General features: G+C 45.2%; 1 protein-coding gene and 1 pseudogene across 1 annotated transcript; one reads left to right on the top strand and one right to left on the bottom strand.

Annotated features, from left to right (window-relative positions):
• The first annotated feature begins 3,828 nt into the window (after positions 1–3,828).
• On the top strand, positions 3,829–8,692 carry LOC144931316 (chymotrypsin-like elastase family member 2A; annotated as a pseudogene).
• A 4,911-nt stretch (positions 8,693–13,603) lies between these two features.
• On the bottom strand, positions 13,604–19,723 carry LOC144931315 (chymotrypsin-like elastase family member 2A). Its single transcript, XM_078855117.1, has 8 exons — positions 19,634–19,723; positions 18,884–18,978; positions 17,717–17,814; positions 17,301–17,429; positions 16,346–16,482; positions 15,859–16,001; positions 15,102–15,254; positions 13,604–14,517 (listed from the first exon to the last, which is right to left on the bottom strand). The coding sequence occupies exons 1-8, from the start codon at positions 19,671–19,673 to the stop codon at positions 14,413–14,415; spliced, it is 900 nt and encodes a 299-aa protein (XP_078711243.1). The 5' UTR covers positions 19,674–19,723; the 3' UTR covers positions 13,604–14,412.
• Positions 19,724–25,303: the final 5,580 nt, after the last annotated feature.

Here is a 25,303-nt window from a genome sequence, read left to right as displayed (position 1 = left end):
GCAATCGATTGACCAAGGGCTGTAGTTACATATTAATTCCACCAAAATTTAATTTTTTCCAAGGTAGCTATAAATAAAACCACACTTGTCCTAACCTCCACACATGTCTTGGGTTTCCATGCCATTGCTTAGTTCTAAACATTTCAAAAGGGACATTTCCACACACATGCAAATTTGCACACGAGGAACCACTATGTTTCTGAGTCAATTTAATTGTGATAACGCTCTCTGTTCTGATGGTGTTGCACACGCTCAGGTTTCAGGCTGCCCTATCTTGTTCATAATGTCCCATCTATGTTTTCCAAGTAATTTGCATGCATTCACTTGGATGACGTATTTTCGCTTGGCCAGATGCCGGAAGATGTAGAGGGGGAGGAAGTGGAGAAACGGTCAGCTCTTCACATATTGAAACAACGCACCAAACACCATCTGACATTTAATAAGAATCTCCAACAGATTACATTCATAATTAATGTGTAATAGCGACCTGTAGAAATGTATGCAATGAAAAAAAGAAATCTAAATCAAGTCATAAACAGTTGGGCAGTGCTCTTCTTTGGCAGTCCCGATCCACGAGTGGAAATTCCACATTGCTGCCGTGGGGAGCCAGACTCCCCTGAGTGCATCAACTGTTGACTGTACACAAAGTTTTGCAAATTTAATTAACCCAGAAAGGATCATGGGCTGAGCCGATCCCTGATCTTTAAAACAAATAAAATAGCAAGGGGAGTGGTTACAATGTGTTCAAGATGCTGCAGAAGTTGTAAAACATGGATCAACTCAGTCCTTTGCACTGGATGTGAGTTGGTAGAAAATGTTAATGTGAAACATTGTTCATATCTTTGAAGCGGTAACACATTTCGTAGCCTCTGTATTTGCCAGAATTATTAATCAATTATGTTACAATCTGTAATTATGTAAGTTCTAGTGGTATACATTTTGTTATTACAAGAACGGCAGCTGAAATTGAGAATAACTGAACAGGAATTTGGTGTTTTGATATATTATCAATGCACTCACAATTCGGCAACGTAGGACAACATTTAATATTTTAGTTTCAGAGATTGAGAATTTCGCAAATTAAAAGAACAAACAAGAGCAAAGACTCAATCAATTTTTGGGGGTGGTGGGGGGGGGGTAATGACCAAGATTTGAACTTGCGATCTGCGATTCAACTAATAGGCAATACAATAACCTGCTTTTTAAACACAAAAGATGAAAAAATACACTTGCGATGTATGATATTTCCAGTAAATCAAGGTTGTAATACATAATTTAGCCACAATAGCATTCGTAAGCCTCAAGGCTCTTTCCAGTTGGATGCTGCTTGGGTTGTTTGGCTAATTTCTTTTACAGAATGTTTGAAGATAGGAGGAGGCTGGAGTACTCGGAGAAAACTCACACGTTAAAGGGGATAACAATGCAAAATTTGGACAGATACATTAGGCCAGCGACTTTCTTGCTACAATGCCACCTTCAGGTCATCTTTCCAAAATGTATCTCGTTATACAATGATCGTTTGTGATTAAAAACGTGATTTGTAACTTTCATGCTTACACATGTATTAATAGTTAAATTTAATGGGCAATTTTATTGATGTGATCTCGGACTGTTTAAGCTGTTGTTTTGCTGCCTTGCCCAAGTTTGGGAACTGGTGTACTTGTGCAACTTGGACGTATATACTTTATCTATTTTACGTATACATTTGTCGTGATTTACTTACCTTTCTTATAATTTGCACTCCTATCGTTGTTTTTATTGTTTGTTGTTGTAACTTTCTGACCCACCTATACTGAAAATATATGAAAAAGAGCTTCATAGATCATCGGATTTCTCCAGGATAAATATAGACTCTGATGCTGATCATTAAACTGGTCAGAGTACTACCGTTGTGTGAAAAAGATTAGAGTCAAGGAAGCAAATGTTAACAAAGGAAGTTGAATATTCTAGACTAGGACAGAGAGGTTATTATGAATACCAGTGAGGGGTTAGAGGATGTGGCCTCAAATGAACCAAGTTTGCCTGAGGACAATGGCGAAACAGTTTTGAAAGACATGATGGGTGATGCCTTTTAGAAAACTCTATCACATCAATACCTGCTCGAGTGCAGAAATTAGCTGGTTCAAATCAAACATTTCTATGCATAGCAAAAATAACTCCAATGTAATATTTCTGGAGAGACTTGGAAAAGTACTGTCATTGACTACTTGCTGAGGCCAGGATGACACACGAGAGTGGGGTATGGATAGAAACGCGTACACACCTGGCCACTTTTGTCTTCCTATAATTTGGCCATTCATGACTTCGCCACGCAAGAGACGATTGTGGTCAATTCCGTTAATGCCACCGCAGCTCACAATGCTTGCTACCTTCTGCTAGATCACCTAAATGTCACACAGCTGACTCTACACATAACCGTCAAAGTCCAATTTAACATTTTCATTATCATCATCACCACCATCTGGAATTAGGTTTCAGGTCTATCCCTGGGTCGCCGACCTCTGGGTGCCAAGCCGACGTATCTCCCAGCTTAAACAAGTGTCTGGTAATGTTTACCTCAATTGGTGACCGCTTCTACACACGGTCCTGTAAATCCATCTCACCAGTCGCTCAATGAATCTACCAGTCTCGTGGTACTCATTTTATCAACCAGAGAGGAGATAATTAGCTCAATCAGCCACCAACCAGGATTTTGAGTTTGCCACCATCTGATATCGACTGTGAACTTTTTAAAGATTGATGGTAGTTTTTCAAGAATGATACCACTTCTGGTATATATGGAACTTTCCAACACAGCTTTTTTAAGCCCGGAAAAAATACTAAATAGAGGAAAACCCTGCCCAACGTGTGTTAGTCGAACGCGTGTTTCGTTTACACACGGTTTACAAAATTAAGTCAGTTCTACAAAACACGGGGGTGATGTTTTGACAATACACACTGCTACGATGATAATTTCCGCGTTGAAAAGTAATGCCAGGAGAGTATTACATCGTACTCTTAAGTTTTTTCGAAAAATCCTTGCAGTCACGAAAGCTTCAAATCTAGCAGTGTTTACATCGGTTGGAATTTGTGAAGGCAACGACTATGAGAACGATTTATTTACCGTGTATGTTTTGTGTGTGTGTTTTTGTATAATAATGTAACACACTCAACACACACAGCAGCAAAACACAAATGCTCACAATGCCGCATGCATCTCGTTGTCCACCTCGCGCTCCACTCGTTGCTTTGGGCGACACTCCTCTGACCTCCATTGTTGTTGGAGGGCAACTGCCTCCAACTCTCCAGTCGTGTCCCTCATGAGCCTCCTCCGCAGTCATCGGCTAGTCTGATCAGTTCTACATCCTCCTATACAGTATTAGTCCATAATTTATCTACCCGTGCCATGCTCTTTTAGCCTCCTCTATCCAGCCAAGCAGAAGTTGCTTGGGTATGTAGTGGATGGGCATGTGGGCTTCATAATCCAGCCAACGCAGCCTTACATGCCTAAGGAGCTCATTTATGGGAGTGACCAGATCTGTCAACCATCGGTCAGCTCCACGTATCGCACTATAACCTAACCGATACAAAAATCTGTCCTTAAATTTGGTTTGGTATTGTCAGCAGGATAAACAATATATCCCTTACTGCTCACCAATACAGAAAAAGAACACCTAATTTTCATGTTGAAAAAAAAATATCTGAATTTGTAATTTGCATGCCAACTTGATTTGGACAGTTTTGCAGATAGGGAAGTATTCTGATTGCAATCTGAGGGTTCACGTGGACAGCAGATTCTGTATAAAAACCAAGACGGCCCAAAGTGAGACACGGCAGTGGAAAGGAAACACTGGTGCACAAGACGCTCCAAGTCTTCAATCAACTCCAGTTCTTCGATCAGCCATGCTCGCCTTTCTCGTCTGCGCTGCTCTGCTGGTTGGTGGTGAGTGATTGCCATGCACACATTTATTTTAGTAGAGTGATCACTCTAGCTTCTTCAGGAACTGGACTTAGTTATAGAAGAGGTTGCTAGTACATGGAATAAAACATGACACAAAATGCATAAGGACCAACCCAAAAACACATCACAATTATTGTGTGTGTACTATAGTGTGTATGCACATGGGAGAGGTAGTGGAGCGCTTAGCGTCCTGTGATACTAACCCGGCGACCCGAGTTCAATGACCGCTCACGACCAACACCAGTGACGATTATCAAGGTCGGGCTTGGGCCTCGCCTAGGTCGAGTCAACCACAAATGAGTACCTGCCACAATGTGTAAACATCGCCACTCGGAAAACAAATGCGGTTGGGCGTGGTGCTGGCTACCCACCCCTTCGTGTGCCGCAACCGGTCTTCATAGGTGCTCATTAACTGCACTTGCCCCAACATTTCGTTAAGGCTATACGGGGATCTTTGTTTTTGTATCGCGTGTCCTTTTATTTCTCACAGCTGAGGTGTCTGCTCAGAGCTGTGGGATTGCAGCGTATTCCCAGATCCGCGTGGTGAACGCGTGGAGGCTCGCGCTAACTCCTGGCCTTGGCAGGTAAAGCCAGAGGCTGAATAACAGCCATCACAGCCACACGATGCATTGTCAGTCGATCACAGTGCAGCAGCATCCATTGTTCTAAATGCCACGTGGAGGACATCATCCAGCAGTGCACTGGCAAAACGGCTGCATGTGTGCATCATGAAATGTTCAGATCTTCCACTCTTCTCAATGACATTGAATCAGTGATTATAATGGGATAGTGGAAGCGCAGTGATTTATGCACCGTGCAACGAACCATGCTACATGTTTTACATTCCCAGCGACTGCTAATATTAGTAGGGAGTGAAATCCATACCAGTCCCAGATTCCACCCCTTCACAACCAGCTGTGACTAGGATTGTGAGGCCTGGTCAAATGGTCAGGGGATTGACGAAAGGGCTGAGTTAGTACTGTATTGCAAGATTTAGAAATTGGAGAAAAAACCGTAACTACCACCACTTTTCTGCGTGTGCATTGCAGGCGCTCGTGCAGAGGTACTCTGGAGGAAGATGGGTCAACTACTGCGGAGGAACCCTCATTGATAGTCAATGGGTGCTCACCTCTGCGAGCTGCTACACGTGAGTCACGGCACCAGTGGCGTCGCTTTTGTGTGTGCAGGCGGTGCAACTGCACCGGGTCCCAGGTGTTGTAGAGTATTTTCCTGTACCACATTGTGGACACCAAAGTTTGAGCAATGTATCTTGGGAGCAAGGAGGCGGCCTCTATCAATGACATTTACACGATGCAGCAATGTGGCAGTGAAAATACCATGATGTAACTCGCACCATTTCTGTTTATTAATTCCTCACTGCAATGTTTACAGGTGTAAGTGATTACGACCGCCCGTCGCTCTGTTATCTCCCCACATTCACCACAACGTGCAGGAGTGGCTACAGCTACAGGGTGGTGCTGGGAAAACACAGTGTGTCCACAACCGAGTCTGGGCAAGTCACACCTGCATTGAGCCTGATCGCCTGGCATAGCTACTGGAATCCCAGCATCCCGGCCAATGGGTGAGACTGCACACGGGCGCACTGTTTCCGTGACACTATGACATTACGAGTTGCAATAGACAGATACATATCCATATATATACAAACATGTACAGATACATTCTACAAAGACGCAAAGAGACAGACATTTATTTTCCCTCTCGAAGCACGTCACTGACACTGCCTTTCAGTAAAACAAAGTATAATTGGAATGTCAGGCAATGATGAATTATATAACACTAAATGTTACTTTTGAAGAATAATTTTTCTTCAGAAGTAACATTTAGTGTTATAAGGCAGTGTTAATGACAAGGCGATGAGATGTCTTGATTTGTGCTTACGCACTGCTTCCAGGCCATGCCCATTCTGTGTTTGAAAAGATACAGACAGTTGAGACACAATGCTATTGCTTCATCTCATACAATGCTTACGATACAATAACTAAAACATACAGTAGAACTCATGTATTTGACCCTATTACTCATGGCTCCATTATCTACAGAAGCTGTATTGTCCACAATACGTCTTATTACCTGTGGTCCTATTCTTCCCATTATTCATGAATCTGTCCCCACAAATAAGTGCAGAGTCAAATCATGGATAACTCCACGAAATATATCCCCCACATCACCCGGGTTAAGGGGAGTTCTCCTGTGCACAGCGCTGAATCCCTATTGCTTGTTGTATGTTCGGTGTTGAGCGTCACATCACGACTGCCCCTGTCTCGATCCCCCACAGGTACGACATCGCCATGTTCAAGATTGCGTCGCCCGTGGCTCTCTCCAGCAAGGTGCGCCCGGCCTGCCTGCCCAGCGCCAACCAGATCCTGCCCAACAACTACCCGTGCTACGTCACGGGCTGGGGATCCCTTTCCAGTAAGTAACGTTCACTCCCTGTCAATGAAACAAGAGGAGATAGAGTTTTGGGGAGTGCTTAAAATCCAACGTTTGAATTGCCCCTGCAGTTTGACTCGGCCCTTAATCTTTCTAGGGTTGACACAATGAACACAACTCTGCATAGAGTCAACAGTGGGAAGTAGTCTGTCAGTAGGGTGGCGGTGTTGCTATGTGGCTTTTCCCTTTTGAGCACGGAGAGATGGACGGTTCGATAGGGGAGTGCCTGTTAACGCCACCAAACTCCGATGCTTTCACCAACGCTCTTCATCTCCACGTTGTCTGTGCGCGTGAGCAGCCAGCGGCCCCTTCCCCAGCGAGCTGCAGCAAGCCAGCCTGCCCGTGGTGGACTACGCGACGTGCAGCCAGGCCAGCTGGTGGGGGAGCAGCCTGAAGAGCAGCGTGATCTGCGCGGGGGGCAGCACCCGCTCTGCGTGCTATGTGCGTACGGAGCGCAACGATAGCCAACCCGCTTCAATTCATTAAGTAAAATTTCCAATGGGAATATTTGAGGAAGGCCATAACGGTAGTTTGCTATACTTGCATTTTTCAAATATTTACTATGCACCCTCCGCATCAACATTCAATAACCCAGTTATTTGGCGATGCTATGTTGGTAGTGGTGCACAAGCATAAATGACTACAAGCTCCACACATTCGTCAATAAATCTACCTATATATCTAATTATTTACAATTTAGTTGCAGTTTTTTTGTATAACTAATAGTAAATTCAAATTTGACGGTTTTATTCACGTACATTAAGAGAGTTACTCAAAATAAAATCCAGATATTAAGAGGATGACATGAATTAAATATGGTAGATAAACTAATACTGTAGCCAACATGTCCCTCCCAAATCGTGCCATGTGCATGGAAAAAACAAAGGCAGCATAGTAGAGTTGGGGGACGGGAGGGATCAGGCCTTGGCATTCTGCGATATCTCTCTGTTACTTAGCACCATGGCTCTGAAGCACACTTGACGAGTGTTGGCTCACGCAGACACCTGTTACTACAGGAGCTCAAAACTTTTGGACAGGAGCTCGATGCCCACACTCTTACAAAGCCAAACGCATGCTAGCAAAGACACACAAGTTTGGAGAGGCATGGTGGCATTTGCAATCACAGCCACCCACTCCCATAATCCAATTCTTCTTGATCCAATGTTAACGTGAGGCATTGCTGTACTCTGCTATGCACCACAGGGTGATGGAGGTGGCCCACTGAACTGCCAGCGGTCGGACAATGCCTGGGTGGTGCAGGGAATCACCAGCTACGTCTCATCTCTGGGCTGCAACGCGATTCGCAAGCCCACCGTGTTCACCCGTGTGTCAGCCTACAACTCCTGGATCAGCAACGTGAGTGTTTAGGCTGCCACTGTCCAAGTTGTTAACATCATAAGGCTGTCACTATTAACATGTAATACTGTAGAAATATCATTGCCATAAACTATATGCAGTATAGTTCCAATTATTTTGCGGTGATGTGGAGAGTACATACTGCTAATGTATAAACAATTTGAACATTTCAGGGGATATGCATATGTGATTAACAACTGCATACACGTGAAGCAAATCTGCTATATGGGTCTATTTTAAAATATTATTCAATAGCTGAGACTAATTAGCCAAGTCTATAAATGCAACATACCTTACAACTCAAAAGATTGTGTCATCAAAGAGAGAAGATAATCGACGTTCTACTCTAAATATTAGGGTCAAAACAACGGCCAAAATCATGTAACTGTCAATGTAATTATTGCTATAACTCTTGTACATGTCAATATAATTGTCAATGTTGTCAATATCAATGTAAAGCTCAACTGGCTTACAATCTTCTAATTAGATTGATGATAATGGTCTGTTACCAAGACAGGCATTGAAAGTGGGCTCCAGTGGTTTGCAATCAAAAGGAAAAATTGTAAACCAGAAGTTGGAGCAAGATCATCGTAAAACTTGGGGGTCTAGGTATTAACTACAATATGAGAAGCGATGGCAAGGTGTGATGATGACAACTTTATCTTGATCGATCACAATGCAAAGGTGGGATTGGCATAAGGAATCAGGCTGGTATTGGCCAGGTATGATTGCTATCATATTTGTTTATCTGTAGGTACTGACGTTTAAACACCACACATTCTCTGTTTCTCCCGCAGGTCATGAGCGTGTACCGTGAAGCCCCAAAGCTCGCCAATGGAGAGCAGCGTGTCAACAGCGGAGCCAATGCCACAATTGCTGCATTCAGTCAGCCACAGGAGTAAAGCTCTTTACATCAATGCTACCACTAACCCTAGAATTACAGTTTCTTGCTACGGGTATTTAGTTTTAATATGTGACTGGGCATGTGAGGATAGGATGGGTGTTTCAATGTAGTGAGTTTGTGTGGTCACATTGCTATACATGTCATCATCTATGACTGACTCCATTTTGCATGAATACCAGTAGTTAGGCAGTTATCTTTATATTTGGTGACGAAAGAAAGTGGCAATAAATACAGCATGCATACTGGATCATAAAGTGCCATTTATATCACTTGAGAAGTTATTGATTGAATCTGAAATATTAGGATGAGGCCGAGGTAGCATGAGTTAAATTGCTTCCGTTGTCATAGTTTAGTAGGGAATGGAACATCATGTGTTATTGTGGGACGACAGCTGATTTAGGGCGATGCGATTTTGGCTTGGTGTAAATACAAATTGGAGTACAAATAAAGTATCTGGTTTGTTGAATTGACTGGTGGAAGTTATACCACATTAACCATACACATAATTACAGGATTCTTAGATTATTCTTTTGGCGTTCATCTGCATTGCTATGACACGTAAGGAAGACGGCTGCTTGTGTTGTAGCCGAAACGTCGTGAGAATTATTTTATTATGTTTTATTTTTATTATTTTATTACTTCCCTTCTACGTGACTTTACCGAAAGAACCAAGAAGAAATATAATCACACTTGAGTAATCTAGAAATAATACGCTTGTTCATGTGTGTGCGCCTGTCTTTAATGCATCACGATGACATCACGCGAGTTTTGGATGAGGTGAAGGGGTTGATGGGATCAGAGATGCAGGGGTGTTGAGAGGCGTATCAATGTCACGCCAGGATGGGGTGATGTTGTGAGGAGGCAGGGTGATGATGTCACGAGATGTCGAGGGACCAAATGGAGATCATGTCATCACGAGACCTTAGGTTGGTTGGATTTTGTAGAGGGATCATAACGTCATGTGATACTAGTGAAGTTTAGGTTAAGTGTAATGACTCGGACAACTTGAACTGTAGAGTTTTATTTATTTATTATTTAGGGTGCTTCATGCAGGTAACTTGAACGTGGACAGGGAAAGCACAGCTAACTTGGACCAGGGATAGCACGCAAGTAGCGATGACATGAAGAAAGCGACGACGCGAAGATAGCGATGTGAAGACAGCAATGGCGTGAAGACAGTCGACCTGATCCCATGGCAGCCCCAAACCTTGCGTCTCGCATCCTTTTATTCCCGTTGTGGACCTCACTCCGCCCCGGCCATGTCGTGACCACTGGGCCACGTACTGTTCCTGAAACCGCACTGTCTCTACCCCCACACTGTCTCTGCCTCACCGCCCCCCCTTTTTGAAACACATCAGCCGTCTCGGCTCATAATAACAGTGTACCACGTGAGGGCCAAAGAACCGCATCAGTAATGAAAACTTTTACCCGACCTCCGCCGAATGTTAGGGTAGACGAACTGCATAAATAAACAACCCGACAACCGACGAACTCTAGGGCAGCCGAAGTGCATAAAATAACATGATGCCCGACGCTTTTTAGGATAAAAAAAACCCCGAATGTTGAAAAATAAAAAACCCGCCATGACCATGGGAGATCCGCTTAGCGGAAACCTAAACACTTTGATAGGGTCCTTGATGCCAGTCCATCGCTCTGGGTGGATTTTTGTGCCTCTCCAGGCAATGGGGGCTTGCACAAAAGCCTTGAAGGGGTAGGCTCATCCCTGGACTCTTCTGAGGAATTTGACTGGGCTCCAGCTAGTGGTCCATCACATGTGGCGGCTTCTGAAGGTTCCCCAGGCTTTAGGGAATTGGAAACTGTGGATGGAACAACGCATTTTCCTGAGGCACAAGTTCCTTGGCCGATTTCCCCGGCTCGTTGAACACACCAGACATTGGCCACACAGGGCTTGGGGTGAGCTGTCAACAGAGGGCTGAACATATGGTTTCAGGCACGATGGGTGAACAACCCAATGGCAGAGTCCCACCTGAATTCTCACACAGTGAAGCCTCCTGACGTCCTCCACCTCGCGGGGACCTTGCCATGGCCGATGTAACTTGGGGGGACGTACCCAGCAACACCTGAGGACAGTATAACGAGGCCCTGTCCCCGATTGCCCATGGAAGCACGTGCTCACGTCATTAGAAGCTTGCATCTTGGCAGTGTTTTCTCTGGCCGCTTCGCGAGCTTCAGAGAGACGACGCAGAATCACCTGTAGGGGAACGGGCATCACTGCTTTCTTCCTAACCGAGCCTGATACCTAATTGTGCATCAATGGGGGGTTCCTTTTCCCACCCGTACATGAGAAAAAACAGGGAGAATCCCGTAGAAGCATGTGGGGCCATCCTGTACGCTGCCAAACTCCCGGAACGTCCAAATCTCAATCTGTCTGTGCGTCATTAACTGCCTGACAGAGCATAGATGTTAAGTTTCTGTGCAAGCGTTCCACCACACCATCCGTTTGGGGATGGTTTCGCGACGTTCTGATCTTTTTTGTGCCCGGCACGTCGCATGCTTTGCGCAGCACCTTGGACGAGAAATTTCGCCTTAATCCATGAGAATCTGCTCGGGGGCCCTTTTTTCCATCACATAGCCATGCAAAAATGCATCGGCTATGGATGCAGCCATTGGACACTGGAAAAAATACTGAACCCCAACTAGGAAAAATGTATTCCCCTTTTGTGTAGCCGGACAGGGTCCAATGATGTCAAGCGCAACCAATTTGTTAATGTGGGACACCGTGATGGACAATAAATGGTGTTTGAGATTTTTGTGATGGCGGCTTGTGGCGCACGCATATGTGCAACCTTTGATCAAATGAAAGACATCGTTTGACATTCCCGGCCAATGAAAGTCTTTTGCATGGTTAAAAAAAGTTTTCAAATGCCCAAGGTGCATCAACTTATCTTCATGCACTGCCCACATTAATCTACCTCGCAGGGAGGTGGGGACCACAATACACAGACGGTGCGATGCCTCCTGCCACCTCATCAGCCCACCTTCCCGAAGGACAAACTGCGAGACTCCCTTAGGCCCGGGGTTCTTGTAGTCAGTTTCTGTGCAGCACCGCACATTCAACAGGGAGAGATCCTCCATCTGTAGCTGGCCCCATTGGGCATGCATAAGGCCCAATGTGTAATCTCTATGTGCAACCGCCACAGCTGGTGGTGGGTCACTCAAAGCCGCTACGACCCCCGGTGACCCAGCCATAGGCTGTTTACACTGGCTCGCGCGCGACAAGCACGCGCAGCGTCTATTTCAGCGGCAAGCGGAATAATGCGTCGGCATTACAGTGCCCCACACGCCTGCGATGAACCACTCGAAATAATTCTCCTGGAGTATTTCAAACCAGCGTGAGAACTGTCCGGGAGGCTGGTCCACTCTCAGAGAGTACTCGAGTGCCACGTGGTGCATGCAGACTACAACGTCTCTGCCATAGAGAGAAGGCCTGTACTGTTGGACGAAGTACACCATGGCCAACAGTTCCCTGCGGGTGACACAGTACCACTGCTCACCGGTTGACAGGATGTGACTCCCGTATGCGATCACGCTTTCCACCACGATCTTCACCTGGGACAGGACAGGCCCTATGCCCATGTCACTAGCATCAGTGTCCAGTATGAACGTTAGGGAAACATCTGGGTAGTCAAGATGAGGCGCGTTGGAAAGGTGATTTCGCAACCATCGCAAACTGCGGATCAAATCTACGGTAATACAACGCAAACCCGACAAAACTGCGCACTTCACCCACCGACTTGGGGGTTGGCCAATCGCATATGGACGCCATTGTATCCGGATCCATCGCTATTCCATTAGCACTAACAATCTGGCACAAATATCACATCGAGGTCTGTAGCAAATGGCACTTGGCGGGTTTCATTTTCAGATTAGCCGACCGTACGCTGGAGAGTACTATCCGCAACCACTGCAAATGCTCCTCGAATGTGCAGCCAAACACGATGATGTCATCTAAGTTAATGAAGAAGGAGTCCCACTGCAGTCCTGCCAGCACCAACTCTATGAGTTTCTGGAAAGTCGCCGGTGCCAACTGCAATCCCATTGGGAGACAATTAAACTGGAACAGTCCCTGAGGCATTCAGAATTCCGTTTTCGGGCCTGGATGACTTAACCAAGGGATCCTGACAATAGGTCCCGACAATAGGTCCAATGTGGAGAAAATCTGAGCGCCCGACAATGCGTCCATGGAATCCTCCATATGTGTCAGCTGGGGAAGCGTCTTCTACTGAGACTTTGTTCAATTTACAGAAGTCGACGCAAAACTGTAAGCTGCCATCCTGCTTTTAATTATCAGCGAGTACGTGATGCATTGTTATAATCTTGTTTGAATTATCAGTAATGAGTGGTGAGTGACGAGAATTAGGTGAGTCATACATGTTCAGTCGTGTTTGGTGACTGGAAGTTGGAAGTGGAAGGAAGCAGCCTTCACGTGTTAAGTGAGAAATAACAACGAACACCATCAACACGGTGACTGAACGAGCTCTCAGTCTCCAGAGCAACGACACAAGCCACGCCAACGGCCCTGTTCATGGCCAAACAACGTGCCAGATAGATGATTACCTAGTGCCTTGTGGCGTGTTACTAGCCCCATCAACCCCTCGAGTGCCTTCAGAGGTACATGCTTACAGCACTTGCCCCAACATACTAAGGCTACATGGGCGATCTTTGGTCAGTGGTGAGTCTAGTGAATGTCGGTTTTTGGTGATTGGAAGATGAGTGGTGAGTGCTGAGTAAGGAGTGTTTGGTGGTGTCAGATGTCAGATGATTAGCACAGTTCGCTATGTATGGTGTTCGAAATAAGTTCAACATACGTACATGAATATACGTAAAGCAAGTTGTGAGTGCCTATAAGTTATGACTGCCAGGTGAGTGGTGTGTGGTAAATGTGCCAGGCAATGAAACAAACCAGATACTTTATTTTGTACTTTAAATGTTTATTTTACACCAACCCGAACATTCACGAATAACATTATCAATTTACAGTACAGTTTTGTTCATTCATAAACCAAATCGGACACATCAAGCATTATAAATCGAGTCTACAATTAATAGTGTACTGTATGTCCATTTTTATAGGGAAATGATGCTTTGAATATGACGTGGAGGCTAAAACAATTTTTTAAATTAACTCCACCAACCAATTGAGCTCTGTTTCTGGATCCTCTTTGTAATGCACACGCAACCAGATTATGCATGAGTCGGGAGCGTGAACACAACGCAGAACATCACACGGCCCCAGGTAATATTTGCCTGGTAGAGCATTATCAGATCCGGTACACTTGAGATTACATTATTTGGAAATCGAGTCGATAATTAGCTAATTATGGATTTGTAATTAGTCGTACCATACTACATATGCAATATTGTTTAACATTATGTCTTCACAAAGGGAGAACATTTTTAACTTACTATGAAAATGGCAGTTCTATTATGGATCTTTACTTTAAAAAGATTTTTTCAATTTGTATATTTAGCACTGGCGGTACAGTATGCATGCTGGTATGACAAAATGTATTTCTTGTCAAATTAGAAAGCTTATTGTTTAACGTCTAATATAAATGGCACATTGTTACAGTGTCATTAACACTGGTAATGTCTGGCATGGCCACACAAACTCACTGCATCAAACCACCCATCCTATGCTCACGTGCCCAGTCCCACATTAAAAAAAGGCAATACCCGTAACAAGAAACTGTGATTCTAGTATTAGCGATAGCATTGATGTAAAGAGCATGATACTTTAAGCCTGCGGCTTCTTGAATGCAGCAATTGTGGCATTGACTCCGCTGTTGACGCTCTGCTCTCCCTCGGCGATCTTAGGAGCTTCACGGTACAAGCTCATGACCTGCGGAAGGAACGGGGAATGGGTGGTGTTTGAACGTCATTGCCTATAGATAAACGAACATGATAGCAATCATACCTGGCCGATACCAGCCACACCGATGACTCATGCAAATCCCACCTTTGTATTGTGATCGATAAAGAAAAGGACATCACACCTTACCATCACTTATACTAGTGCACAGTCAACACTTGAGCGCCCAGGTTCACGAGTCTTATCACCATCTTGTGGTTTTCACATTTGGTTTCTGACCACTGAATTCCACTTTCAACACCTGCCTTGGTAACATGTTCATTTCAATCCTCCACATATGCCCCATCCATAAAACGTTTCCCTGATTAATTACAAGGTTCAAGGTTAAGTGACACCTACATAGCTATTTACAACAATATCAACATTAACAATGATAATGACACTTATAAGAGCAATAACAATAATCACATTGACAGTGACGTGTTATCGAAAATGCTTTTTACTGTAACATTTGTATGATAATGACAATGGCATTGCTACAGTAAGAGCATCAATATTGACATTGACAGCGCGATCATGGTAAGAACGTTGACATTGACAGCATTGGCACTCACGTTGCTGATCCAGCTGTTGTAGGCTGACACACGGGTGAACACGGTGGGCTTGCGGATTGTGTTGCAGCCCAGAGATGAGACGTAGCTGGTGATTCCCTGCACCACCCAGGCATTGTCTGACTGCTGGCAGTTCAGTGGGCCACCTCCATCACCCTGTGATGCATAGAAGAGGATAGATATGCATCCACGTTAACTGGGTAAAGCATGCACGGGATATGGTGGCGGGTGCTGGTAAGGGTAAGTACAGGAGCTTGCAAACTTTTCAAATACACTTTATGACCGTGTTGCTAAGTAACGGAGTAAAATCACACAACCCTAAGGCCTGATTCAATATGCACCCTGTTTGGTCTGGCATTAATTTAGTCAATATTTGTATTCCTTCTGTTATTTATTGATTGAATGTAGTCATGCAAAAACTTAGTCTGAAGAATTTTAGTCAAATTTAAGTGTCACCGGATTTCATTTGGTCAATCTGTTAGTCTAGGCGACTAAAGCAGTCACACAATTTGTCCAGTCTGAGTTATTAATTATTGGGGTTGGATGTGCGCCGTCCCCCTCCGCTTCCCCAACATTACCAGGTCAACCAATCAGTGATCTTAGTGGTCACAGTCATCACCATGCTTGGTGATTGTTGTCCACTCATAGTCACTGTTGACTAAATTCAGATTTAAAATAAACATTGTGTTGATAACTATTCTCATTAGTAATTTCGTTAAATAATTGAGGCGGGTTGGCTCGCGTTGAACTCCATACGCACAGAGCACGCAGAGCGGGTGCTGCCCCCTGCACAGATCACGCTGCTCCTCAGGCTGCTCCCCCACCAGCTGGGCTGGCTGCACGTCGCGTAGTCCACCACGGGCAGGCTGGCCTGCTGCAGCGCGCTGGGGAAGGGGCCGCTGGCTGCTCACGCGCACAGACAATGTGGAAACGGAGAGCATTGGTGAAAGCATCGGGGTTGTGTGGCGTTCACAGGTGCTCCCCAAGCGAACCATTGGTGTCTCTATGTTCAATGTGCCAACGGCACATAGCATCACAGCCCACCTACTCGCAGGCTATTGACTCTATACAGAGTTGTGTTCATTTTGACGACAGAAAGATGAAGGGCTGAGTCAACCCTCTACTGTGATTTGTGACAGTTTCTCAGCCAGAATCATCTCGTAAAACTGGAGGGGCAATTGACGCATTGGGCTTAAATCACTTCCCATAACTGTGGCACCGATGGACACTGGGTGAACGGTACTCACTGTCGAGAGAACCCCATCCCGTGACGTAGCACGGGTAGTTGTTGGGCAGGATCTGGTTGGCGGTGGGCAGGCAGGCGAGGCGCACCTTGCTTGTGAGAGTCACGGGCGATGCAATCTTGAACATGGCGATGTCGTACCTGTGGGGGATCGAGATGGGCAGCGTGATGCAAGGCTCAACACCAGTAACGGACTGGGACAAAAAAATCGGCCCAGGCATTAGTAAACAAACCTGCCCAAATTATGGCTATTGGCAATCATTTTTTTTAATGGGCTGTGGGACAAACTATATACGAGTAGCTAGATGTGCGATGTGACGTATTCATGTGATTTTGCCGTGCAATTTCATTGGCCCATTTGGGCAAATACAATAAACAAATGGACTGGTGAAGAATAATCTTTTTGGCTGCCAAATATAGGATTTAATGCCAACTAAGCAATGGAGCTTAGACATTAGAGGTAAGAACATTTTTTTTTATTTTTACTCCGATCACATTTGCTATTTTTCCACACAAACCGGCTCACCTGCCCTCGGAATGGACCGGCCCACTGAGCATTTTCCCGGAATGCTGCCCTATGGCTAGTCTGGGCCTAATCCACATCCAACATACCCCATGCAATAGGGGTTCAGCGCTTTGCAGATAACTCTCCCCTAACCGTGGTGATGTGGGGGACCAATATCGCAGATGATATTATCTGCTATTTTACTCCTATTATTTATAGGAATAAAATTGCAGATAATCATGTATAATTGGAAGAATAGGGCCACGGATAATAGGAGTTTTTGCAGACCCTACAGTTCCTGTCTGTATGTCTCTGTATGCATGTCTGTTTCTCTACTTATAGTGTTTATATTTTGTCTGTTTGTCTAAATGACACTTTATGTTTGTATTTTTGTCTCTCCATGGCAATTCTGTCACGGTGTCACAAAAACCAGTGTGCCTGTTTGCGTTCTCACCCATTTGCTGGGATGCTGGGATTCCAGTAGGTATGCCAGACGGCCAGGCTCAATGGAGGGGTGATCTCCCCCGGCTCGGTTGTGGACACACTGTGCTTTCCCAACACCACCCTGTAGCTGTAGCCATTCCTGCACGTTGTGGTGGATGTGGGGAGATAACAGAGCAATGGGTGGTCTTAATCACTTAAATCTGTAAACATTTCAGTGAGGAAGTACTAAATAGAAATATTGCGATTTACTGCCACGTGGCATCGTGTGAAGGTAATTGATAGATGCCGCCTCCTTGTTGCCAAGATCGACTGCTCCATCCTTGGTGGCCACAATGTGGTACAGGAAAATACTGTACAGTACCTGGGCCACGGTGCAGTTGCACTGCCTGCACACATACTCGCGACTCCATTGGTGCCATGACTCACGTGAAGCAGCTCGCAGAGGTGAGCACCCATTGACGAGCAATGAGGGTTCCTCCACAGTAGTTGACCCATCTTCCTCCAGAGTACCTCTGCACGAGCGCCTGCAATGCAATCACAGCGAGATTGGTGGCGGTTACTGTTATTTGTCCAGGACTCCAATTACTATATCGAATAATACAGTCCTAACTTAGCCCTTGAGTCAATGCGCAATGCTGGTTAGAGCTGGTTGCGAAGGGGTGTAATCCAGGACTGGTTCAGATATCACTCGCCACAGTTGCTGGAAATATAACCCATGTAGCCCGGTTCGTAGTGCAGTACGTAAACCACTGTGCCTCCGCTCTCCCAAAGTACAATTTAATGAAATCTGTTTTGTCCTGGTGTGTTCTGGGACTGTTTTGCTGTTGTTTTACTGCCTTTCCCAAGCATGGGAATTGAAGTACAAATGCAATATGAACTTCGAAACTTTATTAAAAATAATATTTATGTTTGAGGGACCCGACAGTGATGTGAAGGTATATTCCTCTCCTGGTATGCGGGAGGTCAGGGGTTCAAACCCAACCCTCACACTTGTACATTTGGAGTATGCATGTTCTCCCTGTGGTCGTGTGGATTTTATCCCTGGGTGCTCATGGTTATCCCTCCATATTTAAAAACTTACATCAATATTATTTTGCTGATATAAATTTTCGCATGATGGGCCACTTTGGTGAGCTATCATTTGTGGTCAGGACGTATCTAAAAAAGAAATAGTTCAGTGGGCTTTATCTGGTAAGATAAAACATATATTTTCGTTTAATTTATATATATTTTTTAAGTGATTTGTTTATCTTTCCTATACTTTGCACTCTTGTTGTGTTTTTGCGTTGTGTGTTGTTGTAACGTTCTGACCTGCCCCTACTGGACATCTGTGAAAAAGAGCTTCAAAGCGAATCGGATTTCTCCAATATAAAAACATTCTGATTCACATTCGGAATACAGTGACTGATTCAATGTCATTGGGAAGAGTGGAAGATTTGAAATTTTGATGTTGCATACATGCAGCCTTTTTATCAATGTACTGCTGGATGAGGGCCTCCACGTGGCATGTACAACAATAGATGCTGCTGCACTAAGATCGACTGACAATGCATCGTGTGGCTGTGATGGCTGTTATTCAGCCTCTGCCGTTACCTGCCAAGGCCAGGAGTTGGCGCGAGCCTCCACGCCGTTCACCACGCGGATCTGGGGATACGCTGCGATCCCACAGCTCTGAGCCGACACCTCAGCTGTGAGGAACAAAAGCACACACACGCATAAATGTTCTCAGGGGTGCAGCTCTGGGGTATGCAGCGTATGCGTCCCATATGGGCCCAGTCGGTCACAAGGAGTCCCGAATAAACAGACGAACAAGTATAACATGTTAAGAACAATTTTTTTAAATCTTTTTTACAAGCGGTCTACCATGGACCGAGCCCGATTCACGCTATCGTATTAATGGAGCATTCAGATTCGCGATCCACCACCTTTGAGGAAATCCTAGAGACCTATACCGATGGGCCGGCATGAAAGCAAGACTCATAACGCATGATAATTTCATTGTGAGTATTGTACCTTTACGTTTATTAATACTTTAACTGTGAGACTGTCTTCCTCTAAAACCCAATACACGGTGCAACTGAAATCATATCGAAACAGTGATAGCCTGCGTATTATTGCATACGGGTTAAAAACATCAGTAGCTGTTTCAGTGAGAGTCGGGAGAAAAGAGGGGGGTGTCCACCAGTCAATGAATGCGGACTGAAATAAAAGCGGAAGTGCCATACGAGCATCTTCTAGAACTAAGTCTAGTTCCTGAAGTAGCTCGAACGGTCGCTCCACTAAATGAAATGCGTGCATTGCAATCACTCAGCAGCTCAATGTGTCAGCAAGAGCAACACTCACCAGCAACCAGCAGAGCAGCACAGACGAGAAAGGCGAGCATGGTTGATCGATGACTTGGAGCTTCTTGAATGCTTGTAGTTTCTTGATCACTGCCGTGTCTCACTGCTGGGACCTCTTCGCTTTTATACAGAATCTGTTGCCCATGTGAGTCCTCCAGGGGCAAACAGAATAGGGAAGTCCAACTCTCAACCAAAACAGCATGCAAATATCAAATTATTTACGTTTCAAATTAAGGCGTGCCATCGTGTCTGATATTTAGGTGGGTGTCAGCAGGAGAGAAGTGGTGGAATTTAAAGTATTTTTAGGCGTATAAAACTTTTATAAATGATGCAGCATGTGCAAAAAGTTATATTTTTATGCAAAACACACGCTATGGGAGGATCGGAAGCTCTTATCCTGGTTGGTAGTTTTATAGGCAGATACCCCACACCACAGTATGGGGAATATCCATCACTGGCTTAGGCCCGCCAGGAGAAGTGAACACTGCCAAACACTGGTTGAACAGGGAGACACTTTTGTTTGGCTTTTAGTGATTTGAAATGTAATGCATTCATTTATTTTCCTTATTTTAAGCCCATTTTTTACATTATTAACCTTACTCTTTGGTTCTTTCGGTAAAGTCACGTAGGTAGGAAAGAAATATATATCACGACGTTTCGATCACAACACCAGCGATCGTCCTCATGTGGAAAAAAATATCCAGCACTTCAACTGTTGAACCAAGTAGAACACAGTGAGAGAGCTTCTACAACAAGAGGTTATATATGTTGGCCAAGGGCAAGCAGGCGGGGTCCGAGCTGGGAAGCAGTCCCATCCCCGCACGCAAGCACATCAGTTGTGTTAATGGGGAGATTAGGGAGAGAGATTAGGGAGAGAGATAAGCATGTCAAAGTAAATGAGCTTCCATCGCCGCATAAGAGAACCACCGCAACGGTGGTCGCGCCAGTGAGACACACAACCCACCACACAGCCAGAACCATCGATACATCGAGGCTAAGCAAGCAAATGTGGCCATGTTAGTGAGACAACAGCCCATTAATGCAGAGGCACCCAAAAGGCCAATGCAACTCAGAGAGTCGGAGATAACAGCCAAACGGCAGGAAGGATGGAAGCACCGCAGCAAGTTACGACTTTACTTGGTTAATAACGTCCTTCCAATGATTGCTCAGCTTATACCAATCATCTCGGTTGAAATTGTCTCCGTGTTTATAAATCTGGATGGCTTCATAGACGAATCTTTGATAGTAGCCCGAAGGTTTGCAGAGTACCTTGGTCTCGGAAAAAACAATATCGTGCGAGCCCACAGAGTTATAACAATTATCAGCCAAGGTAGAGTTATTGGTTCTGTCGTGTTTCAAATCTGCCTTGTGTTCGTGAACACAGTCCGAGACATGTCGTTTCGTTTCCCCAAAGTAACTGCTGCTGCAGACACAACCTAGTTTGTAGACACCAGGGTATCGCATGTCATGAATGACATCCTTCACAGATGGAATCAAATCACGGATTTTGTGTACTGTATTGAATCGGACCTGGATCTTGTGTTTGTTTAAGATTTTGGAAATATTTTTGGTAACACCTGCTATGTATGGCAAGGTGATGGTTTTGATTGGGTCCTGAGATGGTTGTCTCCCCGTGGTTGGGGATTCAGCTTTGCGGATTTTGCGGTCTGAGTATCCATTCATCTTGAGGGCTTGGTGTACGTGCTCCAGTTCACTGGCTAGGTGGCGCTGGTCGGAGATGCAGTGGACCCTATGGTGTAGTGTTTTGATGAGGGAATTCTTCTGGGCCGGATGGTGGTGGGAATCAGGCTTTAGATAGGAATCCGTGTGGGTTGCCTTCCTGTAGACAGAATGTCCCAACAAGCCATCAGGCCTCTTCTCGATCAAAACATCCAGGAATGGTAGCATGCCATCATTTTCCACTTCCATTGTGAATTTGATGGAAGGGTGTATGGAATTGATGTGGTTGAAAAATTGGTTCAGTGCTGGTTGGCCATGTGGCCAGATTACGAAAGTGTCATCTACGTATCTCTTCCACAGGGAAGAACGGAGGGTGGATGTCAGGATGGTATCTGTTTCAAATTTCTCCGTGAAAACATTCGCTACCACTGGTGATAAGAGACAACCCATAGGGGTACCTTCATTTTGTTTGTAGAATGTACCATTCCAGGTGAAGTAAGTGTTGGTAAGGCAGTGCCTCACCAAAGTTGGTACATCAGGATTCAGTCCCTCTTGGACCAAGTCTTCAATGATTGCTATTGTGTCAGGTAGGGTTACCTTGGTGAACAGAGAGATTACAAAAAAACTAGCAAGCAAATCATCTAGAGACAGTGAAATGTCCTTGATTAGAGAAACCAAGTGAGCTGAGTTAAATACTGGTCTTGCCCGTGAATGGAAGCAGGGTCTCAGACAGAAATTGTGCCAGTTTGTAGATAGGTGAGTTGTTGGTGGATACGATAGGACGGAGTGGAGTACCTTATTTATGGATTTTTGGAAGGCCATAATTCTTGATGGTCTAGCAAGCCCAAGGTTTTAGAGAGAGCTGCTTGGTCGGTTCGATTAAAGAAGTCGGATTAGTGATGATATTGCTTTTTTTGTAGCCAGACGGTTGGTAGGATTTTCGTTGATTTTGGTATAACTGACATATCATTAAGAAGGTCCTGGATGTTGTTGTTGTATGTGGTTTTATCCATGATGACTTTGGCATTACCCTTTTCGGCTGAGAAGATGACAATGTCATCTCTCTTTTTCAATTGAGCAAGCTCAGAGTGCTCGTCCCTGCTGATGTTACTAATGGATTTCTTAGTGTTTTTGAGGATGGCGGCGATTTAAGATCTTGCCACGTCTGCTGGGATGTGTCCCAAACCTTTGAGGGCTACGTCATCCTGGGCAATGATATCATCCACTGGGATGCATTTGGGGGTGACTGCAAAATTCAGCCCTCTAGCTAGTACCGATTTTAGGCCATCAGAAATTGGGCTGTTACTCTGATTGCTAACAATCTTTTTAACATCTAACCTTTTCACGTGTGAATCTGGCTTCTTTTTTGACAGGATGTTGAATTTAGCAATCAGGTTAACTTTACATTTGGTTGACATTGTCGCGGCAGAAGAAACAGTCATGTTATCTACAAGGTCCCAAGCAGATGTGGACATTTTATCTCTTAATGCTAAGTGAGAAGATGGGTATAAGCTGAGCAATCATTGGAAAGACGTTATTAACCAAGTAAAGTTGTAACTTGCTATGGTGCTTCCATCCTTCCTGCCGTTTGGCTGTTATCTCGAACTCTCTGATTTGCATTGCCCTTTTGGGTGCCTCTGCATTAAGGGGCTGGGGTTTCACAAACATGGCCACCTCTGCTCCCTTAGCTTCGATGTATCGATGGTTTTGGCTGTGTGATGGGCTGTGTGTCTCACTGGCGCGACCACCGTTGCGGTGGTTCTCTTGTGTTGACGCGCTTGCCTCTCACAGCGCAGTTGGCAGCGCCGCAGCTTGTGTTACACATAGACATGACATTATCTTGCTAATCTCTCTAATCCCTCTGCCTAATCTCTCCCATCAACATAGTGCTTGTCTCCCATTAACACTGCTGCTGTGCGCATATGCGGCAATAGTACTCCTATGCGGTGACAGAAGCTCATTTACTTTGACATGCTAATCTCTCTCCATAATCTCTTTCTTCCTAATCTCCCCCATTAACACAACTGATGTGCTTACTTGCAGGGATGGGACTCCTTTCCAGCTCGGACCCCGCCTGCTTGCCCTTGGCCAAAAGTTATAACTTCTTGTTGTAGAAACTCTCTCGCTGTGTTCTTCCTGGCTCAGCAGTTCTACTGCTGGATTATTTTTAATGTCTGAGGACGATCGCTTGTGTTGCGATCGAAACGTCCTGATGAATAATTTATTCTTTATTTTTCTACCTACGTGACTTTACTGAAAGAACCAAAGAGTATGGATTCATGAAGTCAAGAAAGCTTCAAATCAAGATTCTTGACCTTTTTTTGTTAATTTTGATAGTTACAACATTTTATCATAAAGTGTTATGTCTATGACAACATAGAAGATTAATTCATCAGCCTAAATGTTGTGTTTGGGATATACCTGTTTGCCTTTTAAGCTGGACGCAGTGGCACATGCCTGTGATCTGGTATTTTATAGTCGAATGTTGGTGGACCATGTAGATATATGAGAATCTTCCACACGTGATCTGATACAAAGTGGCCAGAAGATATCAGTACGGCAACTTGATTCTAGAGTCCATTAGTGCAGATCATCCAGTGTTTTCCCGGACCCGGGGCTCGGGGCTCATGTGTGGGGTCTGGGTCCTGGTTGCGTCGCTGCTCGTCGTCATCTCTCTGTCGTCTTGCCACGTGGAAGAACTCCTGTGTGGTTTCCATCGCCGTCATCGTCACGCCGCCAGCCAGCGGCGTAGCCGAGTGAGGGCGATGGGACCACACCAAGTGATCGGCTGTGTGTAACCAGTAGAGACGTTAATACCTAGTGTTGTACTTAGTGTAAGGAAGAATAAGCGTTGGCCTGTGTTGTGCCCAATGTGAGTAATAAAGAAGAAGTACCCTCTACACGACATGTCGCGGAAGTCGCTCATTAGACTTGCATTGCACATGCAGTCACTGTGTTACTGTGTGGGCGCCACAGTACTGTACCACTTTGTTTCAAAGCCTCTACATGATTCGAAAAAAAGTCTCGGTTTTTATATTGTTGATGGTGCGTTTGTGTGTGTGTGTGCGCGTGAGTGGGTGCTGTTGCTAGGGACGGTAACTAACTCTGAGAGGGCACGACCAGAACGGGTTGTCCCTCAGTTTAGAAAATATTCCCTGCCGCCAGCAAGGCGTGCACAGGGTGTTCACGCCGATGAACCGTCTCCCTGGGCCGTGCGAAGGCCGCGTGACCTCGAGTGGACAGAGGATTAGGGGTTGTGTGTTGGCAAGGGGCGATCTTCAGGTTGTAAACAAATGCCTGGAGAAGATTTTAGGCATGTGTTGACAATGATGGAGAACAAGTGGAGACTCTTTGACTTATTTAATGTATTAACATACATTTGTTATCATGTTACAGTGCATTATCCGTTCTTTTTACATTAATAACGATAGTCCCTTATAAGTGTTAACATTTATTTGAAGCACCCTGTAGAGTGGGACCCCAGCGGTCGCTCACCACTAGGGGGCGGTGACGGTACCTTGACGCTTGTGCCTTGAGGCACCTCAAGGGTGCACCTTGAGGCGACATACGCGCACGGATACACCCATATACATGTAGAGATATCATCCACCTACGTAGAGACACACTCATATGTAAACTGGTGATCACATGGGCGTCTCAGGCTCAACGAAGCGGGGTGTCGAATATGAATCCCTGTGTGAGGTCGTTAGGTGTGGAGTGGTTGCCCAGCTGAGGTGTGCGATGACGAACCTGTGGCGCACACGCATGTGCACTTAGAGTAGGGGGGCAAGTACCCCACCCCAGGAGGGCCTCACTTTGGGGAAGGACTGTTCTATACAGGGGATGAGGAACCTGAGGACGAGATGGAGACCTGCTGGGGGCAGGCCGGTTGAGGCCGCAACCAGGCCGGGCGGAGTGGTAGGGGGCCGCGCAATGCGCCCCCGACGGAGTTTGCGAGCACACGAGGGCCTGACAGAGGCAGGGGGCTACT

Source organism: Lampetra fluviatilis, chromosome 4, assembly GCF_964198595.1.
Source record: "Lampetra fluviatilis chromosome 4, kcLamFluv1.1, whole genome shotgun sequence".
Lineage (NCBI taxonomy): Eukaryota > Metazoa > Chordata > Hyperoartia > Petromyzontiformes > Petromyzontidae > Lampetra > Lampetra fluviatilis.
The sequence above is the reverse complement of the archived record's forward strand: the minus strand, read 5'-3'. Positions and strand labels throughout refer to the sequence as shown.